We start from the raw sequence: 14,732 nt of genomic DNA, 5'->3' as shown, positions 1-14,732 counted from the left end.
AATGGGACCAGAGCAGCCAGGGACTGCCCAGCAGCGAGAGGGTTTCCGTGTGCTTCCTGACAACCAAGAAATGCGTAGGTCCAAAGATAACGCTTGATCCTAGGCTGTGAGGAGTGCCACGCAGTGCTTGCTGATCTTCCTGTCCATCCACTCTGGCCAATTTTTATGCCTTCCCCAACTGCCTTTTCTTTTCCATCCTATGTGCGCATGCCCCATGCTCTTTAGTGTCCTATCCTCCAGCCACGTCCTCCAATCCCCCCTCACCTGCTGGATTTGGCAGACTGATGCTTCAACTGCTCAGAATGGAAGTCATCCTCTAAAGGTTTTTTTTTGTTTTGTTTTATCCTTTCCCATTTCTTTCTCCAGTCCTTTCCATCCCCATGACTCACAATTTCGTTCATTTTTGCTCTTTTGCTTTTATGTAATATTGCTCTTCTGGCCCATTTCTAGCCCCACTCCACTCTACTCTTAATAGATTTGACAACAGAAATGCTCCCGTCTCCCAAAAGGTACTCCCCATTCTCATGTTTGCTCATCACAAAGATTTTTTTTATAAGCACAGCAACTCCATTCTATTGCCGTTGTTTCAGCTATGTGTTGTCACATTGAGAAATATCCCAAAGCACTGTATGCGGCCTTCTAGAGATATATCCTCTATTGTTTCTTAAAACAGAAGGAAAATAGAGAACTAGACATACACAGCTTCTATTAATACCTGCCCTTAATGATGTTTTCTTTCTATTCAATCTCTATGGAGTGTTTGGTTTTGTATCACTCTAAAAATTCATTGGGGTAAAACCCACTCGTCTCCTGTTTCCCGTTCAGTGTTTTAGAACAACCAGATCAAGTTCTCGACCAGAATACCTCAGGCTGCTATTACTAGCAGCGATACTCTCTCCTAGAGCGTTTCATTGAGCAAATTGCTCTCTGAAGCTCTAGTTACTGGGACAGACTATCTGAGAAAGATGGCTCTAAAAATGCATATATTTAACATTATGCCTCTCTAAAATCTGATACTGTAACTTAAAATACACCTTCCACTGCATTCTAAATTGTGTATTGAGGCTTTCCAAAGCATCCCAATTTCTTATGTTCCTCTCTAATGCTAGTTCTTTTTATTGGCTCCCTGGCATAACCTTTCCTTCCTTCTGCATTTCTTTTCCTCCCTCAGAGGTATCATTTCCTAGCTTCCAAAAAATAACAGCAGGATTACATTCTCCTGTCTCCCTGGTCTGTGACTACTCCTATTTTTTGGAAGTCCTCCTTCAACAGCGGCTTTTAAAGTGATTTCTGTACTCATTTAATCCCTCTATCCACCTTAGCACTTCTGTCTAGTGATTTTACCTTACGGAGCTTATTGGGTGAGAAAGGTCTTCAAAATTGTTGGAGTATATTGTAAAGTTTATCCTAATGCACAGCTTATTACAACACCTGTGTCCTTGAGCTCAGTCTAGGTCTCCAATGCAGTAGGTGTCTTTCTACAAGTTTGTATGAATATTTGACCAGCTAGAAACAAAGGGAATACATTTGCTTCATACCCAATATGCTGTATTTCATCCTGATGACATGGCATGAAGGTCAGGAGGGGAAGAGGAGGGAACAAAAAGGATTATTTGTAGAGCTCACATTTCATTAACGCAGAAGAACAGCCTAGGCAGAGCCAGGTCAGTGTTCCCCACCCGACCCAGCTAATGGGCATGGGGACAGTCCCAAGGGGATGAATCCTACCTACCAGCAAGGCGGCACTTTGACAAGCAGCTCTCTACAAATAATTAGCTACTCTGCCAAGGAGTCTAGTGCTGAGCCCTTGGAATACGTTCAGCAGGATAACATTCCCTCTGCAGTACGAAATGTGTTAATAGGTTTGTGTACTCAAGACTCAGGTCTGCCTCAGACTCTGAGTCAAATGCACCGTTATTACCAAAAACAACCATGGGAAAAAAAAATAAAAACAAACTGTTCTTTGCTGGGACTGTAAAATGGATTTTTTTTTTTTTTTTTTTTTTTTTTAAGACAACAGCACACAATGACAGTTTGTTTCTGTGATAGTGTTCTCTGAACAGGATGCAGTTCCGAAACAAAAAGATGTTTGCCAGAGGCCGAGCATGTTTCAGATCCGCCTCCTCTACAGGCAAGGACCCGCTACGGCTGCTCCTCTGCCTCGGTGCTGCACGGCCCCTCGTGGCACAGGCAGGCCTCCTGATTGCAGTGAAATTACTGCCAGCAGAAAGTATCGCTCAGCTCAGGGGAAAACATCCAAATATGACTAATTTTCCTGTCACACTACTAACATCTACTGGAGCTCTTGATCTTTCTATAATGGAACCTATTAGTGACTTAATTTTTCACTTCTATTCCACATTCTCTCTTCTATGCAGCAGGCACAAAAAAACACAAACTGATGTCAGACTAGAACAAAGCATTTCTCTAGAAATGTATATTTTAGAGAAAATTATTTCCTTTAATAATTTAGGCAACTATCACATAAGACTTTCCTATCAAGCCAAATTTCACAAGAATCCCTCTAATGATGTGTATTTATTCCACTTTCCTGTCTTTCTTGAATGACAAATACTCGTTCCTCCACTTCTAGGCACACTCATTAATCTGTTTGTCAACAAATTAAATGCTATTATCTTGCCAATGCTATTGTTTCCAACTGTCTAAATGCTCTGGTGCCTCCCCATGCACTCTAAACACAAGGATGCTGAGAGAGAGCTTGTATTCCAAACAAGACATAAAACCGAGCCAAGAAAAGGTTTGTGATGTGGCAGCTGTGGGTACACACTTCTGTGAGATTTTAGGAGACGCTCTGGAATGATTTGGAGGGAAACATACTTTGCTTTGACAGTCCAGGCTGCTAAAGGGAGCGAGATTTACCATTTCTCCAGCCCAAACCGTTTGGACACATCTCCTGCTGAAGGGAGATTTAAACATGGATCTCCCCATTTGGAGGAGTGCTCCACCTGCTGGACCACTACTGGGCCCCTGGTGGTTGGACGTGCTGTTTGGGGAGGTCCTGCCCGAGTTGCTCAAAGCCCGGCTGTGGCCCCAGTGTATGCCATGGCAAATATTCATGTGATCTTTGTACACATGTACAGAGTGTGAAAGTCAAACCATGAGGCACTGGGTAACTTTAAGCACTGCCAGAGTCAGCTGGTACCTGATCAGAATTCAAAGATGTTAATACCGAACTTCGCTGAAATTCCACCCATACCCTGCTTCAGTTGCTTGCCTTTCTGGATCTGTTCCCCTGTGCCCTCATCACAGCCAGCCCAATTTGAAAAACTGCTCGGTGATTCAGCCTGTACTAACTTTAAGAGCTAAGTGCTTTTGCCATCTTTCAGGAGACAATCCTGAAATGAGCACTGCTTCACCATCTCAAATTAAGGCTTTGGTGATTGAATTTTTCCTTAAGTACTTCATCCATTCTCCATTCCGCGCTAGTTGCTGAGATCCACTGGTAAATCTTTTTATGACAGACTTTTCCTGGTTATCAACTTTAGCCTCAGGAAAGGCTCAGCAGTTCTGGAGTCAGGTGCAGTAGGATGCAAGCTGTAGTCATATATTAAATAAGATAAAAACTAAATTGTGAAAATAAATGTGTACAGCAACTGGAAAACCAGCTTTCATGTAATGTTACAGGGTTGATAGTCTTTGCCCTATGGCTGTATGTTCCTGGCACTCACTCAGTAACACTGTGCTTATTGCAGTTACACCACTGTAAGAAAATCCATTGCAGTTCTCAAAGGTTGCTTTCCCTTGCTGTCCCTGTTATTAAAAAGAGAGAAGGAAAAAAAGCTTAAGGGAAGGAATGGAATGTAAGAGAGACTCACCAGTTTTCTCAGGAACATCAAAACTACCATTTCTTCAATATTTTTGAACATTTTATTCTTTACCTGCTTTGGCTAGTTGGCTATTTCACACAATCATTATTTCCAGTAAGGTAAATAAGTGCTTCTAGCTGTGTACCATATGTTCTGTTTTTCTGAATGTTTCTGGCACTGCCTCCTGGCCTATCAGTATTATTAACTTCCCTTTCCATTAATTTTACTCATCTTCTTGCTAGCCAAGAAACCTTCAGCACCAGTGGAAGAATTAGAAGATGCCAGTCTGCCAGCATCTGAAGACAGTCCACAAGCCTTACTCATTTCTGAATCCACAGACTCTCCCCAGAAGGGGACAGAAAGAAACCCAGCACAGCTTCCCAGCCCTCCATTGCTCCCAGCTCCACCGCCTAAGGCGATCTCCAAAATCACTAAGAGTGTAACAGGTCAGTCATTTCCAGTCAGGAAAGACTTTCCCACTCCTTACGCTTTGTTCACCTACACAGCACAGTATACTCTTTTTTATCTTAGATCCTTTTGCAAGCCTGTTGTTGCCTACTGTAAATCCAGCTGGTTGTGGTTGTAGTGAATGATAATGAATTTCATGAACTGAGCAGTTTGGCTGCCTGATAACGCACTGATCTTTGTACTTCAAATATATATACATATTTGGATCTCCCCGAGGATTATTTAGTTGGAGTCTATTGCACTAAACACATGTAAAACAAATCAAACCAACCGCAAACATCTGCTGAATCAGATGCTCATATCGATATGCCATAAAACACAAGGAGATTTAAATGTTTTCATTACCTACAATCCCGCTGGATAACAGTACAACAGCCACAAGCCAGTTCAACCCGACAGGCTCTGTAGAGGTTTCTGTCTGCAGGTTCTGCTCTCTGGGGTAGGCCTAAACTAAAGCTATAAAATCTGGTGTAATTAAACAGGATGCACATAAGTGATACACCTGGCTCCCACAAAGCAATCCTCCATGCCAGCCTTCATTGAATGTTTCCTGATTTTCTAACGTATTGCCAACGTTACTACGTTTTCCAACATTCTGGCACTACAGAAAGGGTGTTAAAGTGAATATGATTTTAGTGCGTTCCAATTTTAGGGCCCCTACATATGGTAAAAGCAGTTAACAGGGTCTTACTGCAAATTAGAATGAAGTCTTGACATCTAAATGCCAAACCTTTTGGGTATTCAGACTTTTAAATGACAGCCATTACCTCAGCCCTGATTTGCATCCCACTGACACAAATAACAGGGTTTTCGAAGTCACCAGGAAACAAAATATCAGAGGGACACTGATGTGACCACTGGAACTCATAGAAAATATCAGTGCTTTTGGTCTTTTTGAGGAACAGATGTTTGTTTCCTATGGAAAATGTCCTTATTTTGACCATGTTTGGAAGCCATAAGAGCTTAAGCAGGACCTGGATTCATGAGAGTATCATACCAGAGCTTCCTGGGAGCCATTGTTCGGATTGCCTCACCATTCTCTGCTCTGAGTCAGGCTGTTGCCTGCCTCTTCCATCTTGCAACGTGAACAAGCACAACCAGGATGTTTCTTTATTGCTTCTCAGCTGATGAGAGAGCCGTGCTCTGCCTAAGATTCAGAAAAACTAACCTACAGAGGGTAACAACATTACAGAACCACCAGGCACTTTACAGTCCCTAAGCACTTCCTCTGCCATCCAGGATATCCTAAGTTTTGGTATTTCATCCTCATCTAAATTTCCCACAAAGAACAACTCAGTTTTCTCAATGACTCCAGTAACTATAGACCTTTATTCAACAGTGATTATATGTTTATTTATTTTTGTTTGGATGTGGAGGCAGTGGTGAGTTAAAACTAAACAAATACTGTCAGTGAGTGAAAGGGGATACAAATGCATGGGGAGAGAGAAACAAAGAGCTATTATAAAAAGAACAGCAAGACAAAGAGGTTGAAAAGCTCTTCTGTGTTTGATTTTTTCCCCCCTTAACAATGCTAGAGATGCTGTTAGCAGAGGAGTGAGGAATAAGCCAAGCACCAATTAATCACAGAGAGAGGGGAACAGGGCAAGGTGCCAAGACATCACTTTGCAAGATTATTCACTGAACAGCTGTTATTAGGATGAATAAGGTGTGATTTAGGGAAACTCTCAATATTGGCCCAAGCTGCAATGAGGACAAAATTGGCCTTTGGCCCATTCCAGGAACAAGCAAATACAAAGATAAAACAAAGTCTCCTCCCTTCCTGCTTTGGGGTTGAGCTGAACCCAGGGTTCTTGCTCTGAGAAAACACTGCAAGCCTCTCCCATGGTGCAGAGGGAGAAAGTGATTGAAGAGGTGCTCTTTCATCCCCTCAGGCCACAATTTAAAAGACAACAATTGATCATAAATGTCTTCTATGTGTTTCTACAGTAGCACATAACCAAACCTGCATTGTACACTGAGAAAACATCTTTTCTTAGCACAGGTTGGCTGTCTCCCAGCCATAGAAGCTACCCTGATCACCTCTGGGCTGGGAAGGTGTCTCACTGCCAAAGCATGGCACACTGGGCACCTAAACACTTGGAGAAATCCTCCAGTGCTTTCAGGCTTTTTCAGATTTTAAACAGGGTAACTTTTGGACCAGCTTGACCCCTACCTTCCTGCTAGATGTATAAAAAGAGAGATTAAACTCTTGCCATTGATCTGGGTTGGATGACGAGAAATGTGCAAAAATGCCTTCAAAAACAAACAAACAAACAAACAAAAAAACAAACCAATAAAAAAAATAATGAGTTAGACCTCTCTTAGAAAAAGCAAGGAAATTATACAACAGATGCAAATCTCCCTGCAGAAGGATGCTCTCCTCTCCACCCCACAAATGTGAAAAAGAGACCAGTGTTGCTACTCTCAAATTTCTGATGTTTGAATCTGGTTGTGGCTACAGGAGCTCTCTTCTCACCTGTGCTTTTGCTGTCGCCCTCGATAAATTCCACTCTCCATTCTCAAAGAGAAAATAGTAAACACGTTCTGTGAAAACAAGTTTGTACAAGGGCTGTACAGGGTTGTATCAGTTTAAATTCCTATTTACAACGCTAGGTGGCAACAAGATAAAAGAAATACCCTCTTGTGTGAAGACGTCACATTGGCTTTCTATACCCAGACTGAACTGTTGGAATAAACAGGGCCATGCACCAGAAGGTTGGGCCTGGGTTATATGGAAAATGGGGAAAAAAATGTAGAACAGAAATACTAATTGGCATTTTTTCAGGCCAAGTCTTCTTAAGAAAGGAAAGCTATCAAACTTACAATGAGAAAAATATCCACTTTGGACTTGGGTGCTAGAGAAATGTATCTAACGAAGTCTAATTTCCAATAAAATGCTTATGCAGCATAAAAACCTGAATCTAGAGGGTAAAAATTATATATTAGCTGGCTTTACCCTTTGTTTTCTCTTCTTAGTGCTCAGTATGCCATCTATCATTTGGATTTCATTTGGCAAGTTTTGTTAGGCGAACGTTATACTATAATAATTTTGGCATTTCCTCAACTGGCATATGAAAGACAGAGGTCTAAGCTGCACAGCAATCACAGAGGAGCAGATAATAGACAGTGGTACATTTTGTCCTGACTGAGAACCACAGTGCATAAATTTTAATACCGTCTGCCAGAGGCCAGCAGAGAAAGCGCTAGATTGGGAAGCCGCCGCAGCACAGGCAGTTGGCGGTTAGGAGGAACAGTACTGATGATCAAGAATGCAATGATGGGCTGGAAAAAAGAAGAATCTGTGTGGGGAATGAGAGGGAATGGGAAAAACATTTATTTTTCTAGATCAAAGATCTATATTTGTGCAGCACGAGCCTTTTGAATTCAGATGGTTAATCAGCTTAGCCAGTTACCTCTTAGCAAGAAGGAAACATCACCATTTTCTTCTGTTCAACAGAAGAATTAATTTCAGTGCCAGCTTTATGCGCCAAAACACAAGCAGCATTGTATGACCTCTTATCCTTGTGTTTTGCCAGCAGGAAGCGACACGGATGACCCAGCCATGAAATCTCCTCCTTCCACTATCCTGAAGAATTACGTAATTGTCGGTTCCTCCCAAATCTCAGGACAAGCTGCTCTCTTCCATCCCTCTGGCCAGAAAAGCTCTGATCCCCATGTCAGAGGACAGGTAACAACACCGACTGGCTCCCCTCACCTGGCTGCCGTCCACCTGCCTTTACCTCCCAGCAGAGTCATTGAAGAACTGCACAGGGCTCTGGCCACCAAACACCGGCAGGACAGGTACCTGCAGCCTTTTGGCTACACGGGTGCATGGGGAGAGTCATTCCACTAAATCATTTTTCTTGGTAAATGTCCTTCCCCTGTTATTAGCATTTTATCTATCCTACGGCTTAGGTCTGTTTTCTTCCTGAAGTCATTACTTTGAACATCTATCCCTGGTTAAAGGGCTTGATTTGGCAATTACTTTAAAGTATGTTCTTCCTTTATGAAGAGGCTACCGTGACATGGAAGGTGGTTTTCAACAGGTAGAATTATTTGGTAATCCTTGACCTACTGCAAAGAAACCCTCCCCATGAGACAACAAGTTAGATAGCTAAGGCAAAGAGTGCTATAAATATGAGTACTCTACAGATGAGAAATGCTATTTCACTATGTCTCTTGGCTTATACACGAACATACACGGTATGCATTTCCTAATACAAATGCTTGTATGGGACTATGTCAGGTGTTTTATCTGGTTTTCATTATAAACCCTCCTCTGTATTAGAGGAGGACAGAGATAACCTTTTCCAACAGAGCTTTGGAGCTAAGTTGGTAACATTTCTCAGCTCCATAGCAGCTGTAGTCATGGGGAATAGATTCATACAATATCATTTCTAGGCCCTGTTAAACCTTTGTCATGATTGTAAAATATCATAAAATATCAGAATTGTAATATTTTATGCCTTTTATGTTTTACAGTGAGGATATTGTCTTTTTTTTTTTTTTTTTTAAATCAGTACGGTATAGCACATGGTTATATATTAAAGACATATTATTCTCTACCTTTCTGCAACTTATTTTTCTGATAAAGATAGGAAAATAGATCCATAATAGACATTGTCAACACAGTGTTAAGGGTGCTATTCCTTGTTGTTCCATGCTGAAATCTCTGCTTTGGCCTTAACGAGCTACAGGCCATTCTGGTCAGTCTCTTATAATGATAAGTTCCTACTGTGGCAATAAACCAGTCTTTTGTAAAAACTGGGCTCTGCACCTTCCACCCACAGCTTCCACGGAAGAGAAAGCAAAGGCTCTCCAAAAAAAAGAGTGGATGTCCGTCCATCCAGAACGTCTAGCATGGAGCGCAACAAAGAAAAGGAGAACTCACTGGGTTATAGCAGTGACTCAGAAAATAAGCGTAACTCAGTTAAAGAGTCTGATGAGAACAAAGAAAACATGATCATGAACTCAGAGCTCAAGGAAGACTCTGTTTTTTATCAGGATGAAGAAGTCTTGAATGACTCCGTTATTTCTGGTAAGGAAAATCACTTATATTATAAAGATACACTACTGTAGCCTAACGAATACTCTAAACATGGGAGCACAGAACAGAAAATATTGAGCAGTGCACATTCCTCTGTTGTCACATCAGCTTTTCTAAGGAATCTTGGTGAAGATCTGAAGTTACGTTTACATCATAGTGACTGTGATCATGCCTGTTTTGGTACGTACTGCATAATAAGAGGATACAGAGTTATGCTGATAAGTCAATGTATCAGTATGCTTTACCCTTTTGGTGACTTATGTACCTTTTGTACTGCTACATAAGAACAGCAGCACTTGCAGACATCTCCTGAAATCTGCCCTTTGAAATAGTGACTACACAACATGAAACAAAACCAAATCAGACCAAACAGGAAACTTCTTCCTCATAACTACATCTTTCAATTTAAGAAAACATAATGTGTATCTATGGCTTGCTTCATACAATGGTTTGTGTATCAGGCATAATTGGTAAAGTATTATGATTGGGTAGGGCATGCTTCCCAGAATTTATTAAATACATTTTTGAATGTGAGCACTACAAGATGTAAAAGCCAGATGGAAAAGTGTATAGGTCTGACTGGTGAATATAAATGGGGTGGGGCTGACACATTCTTGAATGTTTTATTGAACAAGATTAAGGACACAAATTTAAAATGCCAGGGGCCAGAACCACATACAGATTTGCTTCTCCAGCTCTTGTGATGATGTGCTAGGGATGTGCACACGTACATGTGTAGATATCCAGTCAGATGCCTAATTTGTAAGGCTGAAAACTATTATGAAATTAGGTAGTGTGGTGACCACATACAGATTAGTATTTACCTGCAGAAGTACACTAAGGGGAAAGAGAGCTCTTGAAGATGGTTTATCATTTGATAGAGGCCTCAGATATGTATATAACCTCCTGTTCCCTGCAAAACACTTGCCAATTCCAAAAAAAAAAAAAAAAAAAAAAAAAGTTTAGAAATATTTTTTTTTCTCATTTCTTTGCTTGTAGCTGCCTTCATCTTTGTAAATAATTTCTCTTGCTCCTTGGTGTTCAGATCTCCTCATACATAAACTTCAAACTCTGCACCAAGAAGCCAGTTCCATACACACCTAAAATTTACCCAAGTCATCCAAGTCACTCAGTCATTGTAAGACTTGAGCTTTATGCCTAAAATAATTTTATTAAAAATACCTGAAGATCATTAAGGTTTTTCTGTCCTCTCCTCTGTTCCCATTTTTTTTTTTGGACGTATGTTGTCCTACCACATTCTAAATATGCATTTACAAAAGACCCAGTTTCTATAGTGGTGGAGTTCAGATATATTTCAGGGGCACAACATAAATCCAGGCCATGCAAGGTTTCAGCTGTTTGGTGTCTAGGGAGGCTGCCATGGATGGGTACAAGGAAGCTGAGCAAATGGTGGCTTAATCCACAGAATTCCTGGTGTGGGATGGTTATTCCACCCAGGAGAAAGAAGCTTTGGAGATATGATGCTGCCCATTTATGCAATGCAAACTAGGACACGAGCAAGGCATTTCTGTTTTCTACACTAGTGGCACTGCTTATGCCAGCATCCATTCAAATCCATCTGTTTGCATTTCAGAAGGGAAGGAGAGAAGCAGTAGTAACAGGGATAGCACTAGAATAATTTCCAGAAAAGCTCCAGGTTTTTCCTATTAAAAAAAAAAATAATAAAAAGTAAATGAATGAATCCGTGCTGGTTTGCAAGTCATGAGATGAAGCTATGAAAAAAAATAATAAATAAATTACTCTACAGTTAGTGTACTGCCTTAGCATGTCTCCAGATTGACCACTGCTGCTGCCATGGTGTATCACTGCAACAGCCCCACAGGTACATGGAGGTTGGTACAGGTCACACACAATGCTGAAAAAGCAAAGAATTGTATCTTTGCTTTCCATTAGCACTGTAGTGAATACATAGCTCTTTGAAACCTTTCAAAATTAGAAGGTGAGATGGTAGTCTTGTTTAAAAATAGCCTTACTCTCACGTAGCCTAGAGCTGATAACTAGTGTGCACAAGGTCTTTCCATCAGCATGCAGTATTCGGATTTGCCTTTTGCTTGATAGAAAGAACAGTAAACATACAGGAAATTAAATGTCAGGATTCAATTGAATTAAAACAGGAAATTTTGTCAGGAATCTGCAGACCAAGCATGAAAAAGGTGTGAATTTTCAAAGCACTTATTGTTGACCTAGCTGAGGTGCCATAAATTGTGTAACAGGCCACAGCCAAGATCCTGCCTGAGATAGCTTGGTCATGGGACACAGTGGCATTGAAGGTGTCTTACTGGCAAAAACAGATGAGGGTATTTGCAGATTCACTTTCCACCGAGATAGTGATCAGGAAGGATTTTGTCTCAGGGTGCTGACAATGGATATGAAGATAAACTAGTTTGGGGCTTTATTTCCTTTTTATTTATTTATTTATTTTTCCTTTTTTTTTTTTTTTTTTTTTTTTTTATTTGTTGATTTTAATTCTGAAACATCAGATACTGGTTTCTGCAGGAGGTGGAATAACAGAACTGGCCACTAGTGGGTCAGTCAAGATGAAAATGGACAAACCACCCAGTGTTTCTTGGCACATCTTCCTAAAGGGGGTAACATCACCTCCCTCCTTTCATTTTGCCCAGCAGGTATTATTTTTCAGGAATTAAACCAATTGGTCAGGCATGAGGAACAGCTCCTTAGACTATCAGATCAGCTTAATCCAGATCTCTTGCATTTTTATTTGGTGAAATACCCTAAAGATTAATCAGTGCACAGTGCATATGGACCATGGGAGTGGCTATAGCATAAGCCTTTTAGAAATCCTAACATCTGGATGAAGTGAGCACGGCTTATCCTGTGTGGGTTGTATGTTCTCTGCTCCTCTAATACCAGAGCAGGATTTGGGTTAAAGTTCAGTTTTTTCAGATATGATTTGTGTTTTTAATTTCAAAAAGTAGTAGACTTTCTAAGTGTGCAGCAGAGCAACCTGGGAGTAGACAGAGCCCTAAGGAGCAGCTTCATTTTACTTTGTTTCAAGCAAAACATTGCATTATTCCACCTCACTTTGAAATACAAGCCTCTGGGGAACACATTGAGCTAGCTTAAGTCAATGGCTCCACATCAGCTTCAAAAATTGACTTCCTGCAAAAGCATCCAGTGTTTTATCTGCAAAGCATAAGTTTCAGCTGACATTCAATGGGATGAGGACAGCAGAAAACGAGCTCTGACCTCATCCGTGCAAATAATCGCTGTGTTTCTAGCCCTTGTTCTCCCATAACTCAAAGATCAGATCTAGTATGGCATGGCAGGTAGTTTTATAACAGCCTGATGGGAGCAGGCTCATACCTCAGCTGTCACTGACAAATGGGAGAATAACCACGTAGGGCACATCCCCAAAAGATAAAATAACGTGCACATGTAGAGCTTCCTTGTTTCCTTCCAAGGAGCTCTGCACAGACAGTCACATGTGCTGTGCGGCGTATATATATTTTGCTTTCAGTGCACCCAGGATGCACTTCAGTGCCTGTAAATCCACTCCACAGCCAGCCAGCACATGGGCAGTATGTCCAGCATGTTCTGGAGACATCAGACCTAAAGTGCATGTGCAGTCTCTCTGCAGCAATCTCCTGACATGACCAAGTTCACCTTACTGGCTGTTTAAAATTTGCAGGTGAAAATGAGAGCATGTTCAGGGATACCTGGGAATCTGTCAGCCCCAAATGTGTTTCAGGTTGTTTCCTGAAGGAGTTCTGTTGGTTCACGTGCTGTACAGGTTGAGCACTGCAAACACCCATTTTCACCCACTCCAGTTCTGGTGGCGGCTTGAAAAAGCTCCACAAAATCCCAGGCTGGTGGCTCAGTGATCCAAATGTTTCTGATGGAGTCATATAGTCATTTAGCAGAAGGCTGTGCGTGGCATCAACCAAAAAATTTGACTTCTTTTACCCATGTGTTAAACGTATACCTACTGATTCCCAGAGGGCTGTACAGTTTAATTTAATTAATGTTTAAGGCAGACTTTGAAAGTATTAAGTGAGGAAGGTGCTAAAGAACACAGATTTCTGACTTTAAGTAGGGTTTTGTCCCTATTATAGCTTCTAAAAAGTTTAATTTTAGGACACTGCAACTGCAAAGAGTCTTGCCCCTGCTCACCCTGGGATACCATATGTACTCTGCCCCAGCCCTCTGAAGATGTATGTGTGGATGTGATACAGATTTCTCCCCTCTGTATACAGAAATTCAAGATCAATAATGATAACAATGCAGGCCCACAGATCCTGATCAAATAAAAACCCTACATTTGGGAATGAGACTCTATTTAGGATTTAGTGTCTTGCCAACCTCCAGAGCATCTTGTAAAAAACTAGACTTTAATCCTATTTCAAATGCCAAATAAAAACACCAATTAAATGTCATTTTCTTTAAAAATGATGTGGCCTTTCCTAGAAAAGGTAAAGTATTAAACTAAACAACAACAACAAAAAAAAAAAACCAGTAGCAACAACAACAAACTTACCACCTTTAAAGTAAAAAGAAACCAAACCAAACAACCCTGCATTACACACCATGCTGCCAAGACCAAGTAAATGCAAAGATGAACCTGCAGTCCCTGAGTACTGTGACTACACTGAGCCCCACCTGAGTGGTGCCACTCTGCACGGGTCATTTTCAGACTTCTGAAGTCCTGGACTGGACAACAGAAAAGCCAGTACAAGGCAGTAGCAGCAAACAGGAGCCTGGGGTAAATTTGCTTGCTACAACCTCCCTGTAGTATGACTGCTGGAAGACCACAGCCCTACTGGGATGACTCAGCAGCTCATTGGTTTTGGTAGCACATCCCTCTTTTTTCCTCCATCATGAGCAACCCACCCCTTGGCAGATACAGACTTCACCTCATACTTCCAATCTGCACTTGAGAATGAAGACCGATTTCTTTACCAGCAGTTAAAGCTTACAGCCATTTTATTGTGTCTTTCCACACATGGCAAAATAGCTTTATAAACTCAGAAGTCCAATTTTCACTTGCTTAGCATGCTTAAGTCTCAAGAGTTACAGAAGAGAGAGAAAAACATCTGAGCTCAAACCCAATTCCCTGCAGCAAGAGTGAAAGGACGCTTCTAATGTCACCAGAGGGGCAGCAGCGAGGACTCAGCATCCAGCACACTAAAGAGCAGTAAACTCCTAATGAAAGCAGCTTCTGCATGTCCTCCTACAAAGAATTCTTTTGTAATGGCAATGCTTTAGATCAGCTTTTTTGATGGAAAACATGCATCAGCCCATTTTACAATAAGCACGACGGGTCATGCAATCACAATAAATATTTGTCTTGCATTGCCCCAATGTCCAATTAACTTGACACATTCTGCAAATTGCCATAAAACACATCCTTC

The 14,732-nt window shown here is 41.2% G+C and overlaps 1 protein-coding gene and 1 long non-coding RNA gene across 6 annotated transcripts in view; one reads left to right on the top strand and one right to left on the bottom strand.

Annotated features, from left to right (window-relative positions):
* The window catches only part of PHACTR3 (phosphatase and actin regulator 3), a 105,808-nt gene that overhangs the window by 61,802 nt on the left and 29,274 nt on the right, over positions 1-14,732 (top strand). For all 3 annotated transcript variants that reach the window (XM_084537880.1, XM_084537881.1, XM_084537882.1), the window contains 3 exons: positions 4,070-4,273; positions 7,835-8,096; positions 9,086-9,333. In XM_084537880.1, coding sequence (XP_084394006.1) covers positions 4,070-4,273; positions 7,835-8,096; positions 9,086-9,333 — 714 coding nt within the window. The remainder of the gene's footprint in view (positions 1-4,069; positions 4,274-7,834; positions 8,097-9,085; positions 9,334-14,732) is intronic.
* The window catches only part of LOC311445600, a 245,444-nt gene that overhangs the window by 213,068 nt on the left and 17,644 nt on the right, over positions 1-14,732 (bottom strand). The gene's annotated exons all lie outside the window — the stretch shown is intronic.

The sequence above is a fragment of the Aythya ferina genome (genome assembly GCF_964211825.1).
Source record: "Aythya ferina genome assembly, chromosome: 16".
Classification (NCBI taxonomy): Eukaryota; Metazoa; Chordata; class Aves; order Anseriformes; family Anatidae; genus Aythya; species Aythya ferina.
This window is presented reverse-complemented; position numbering and strand designations above follow the sequence as displayed.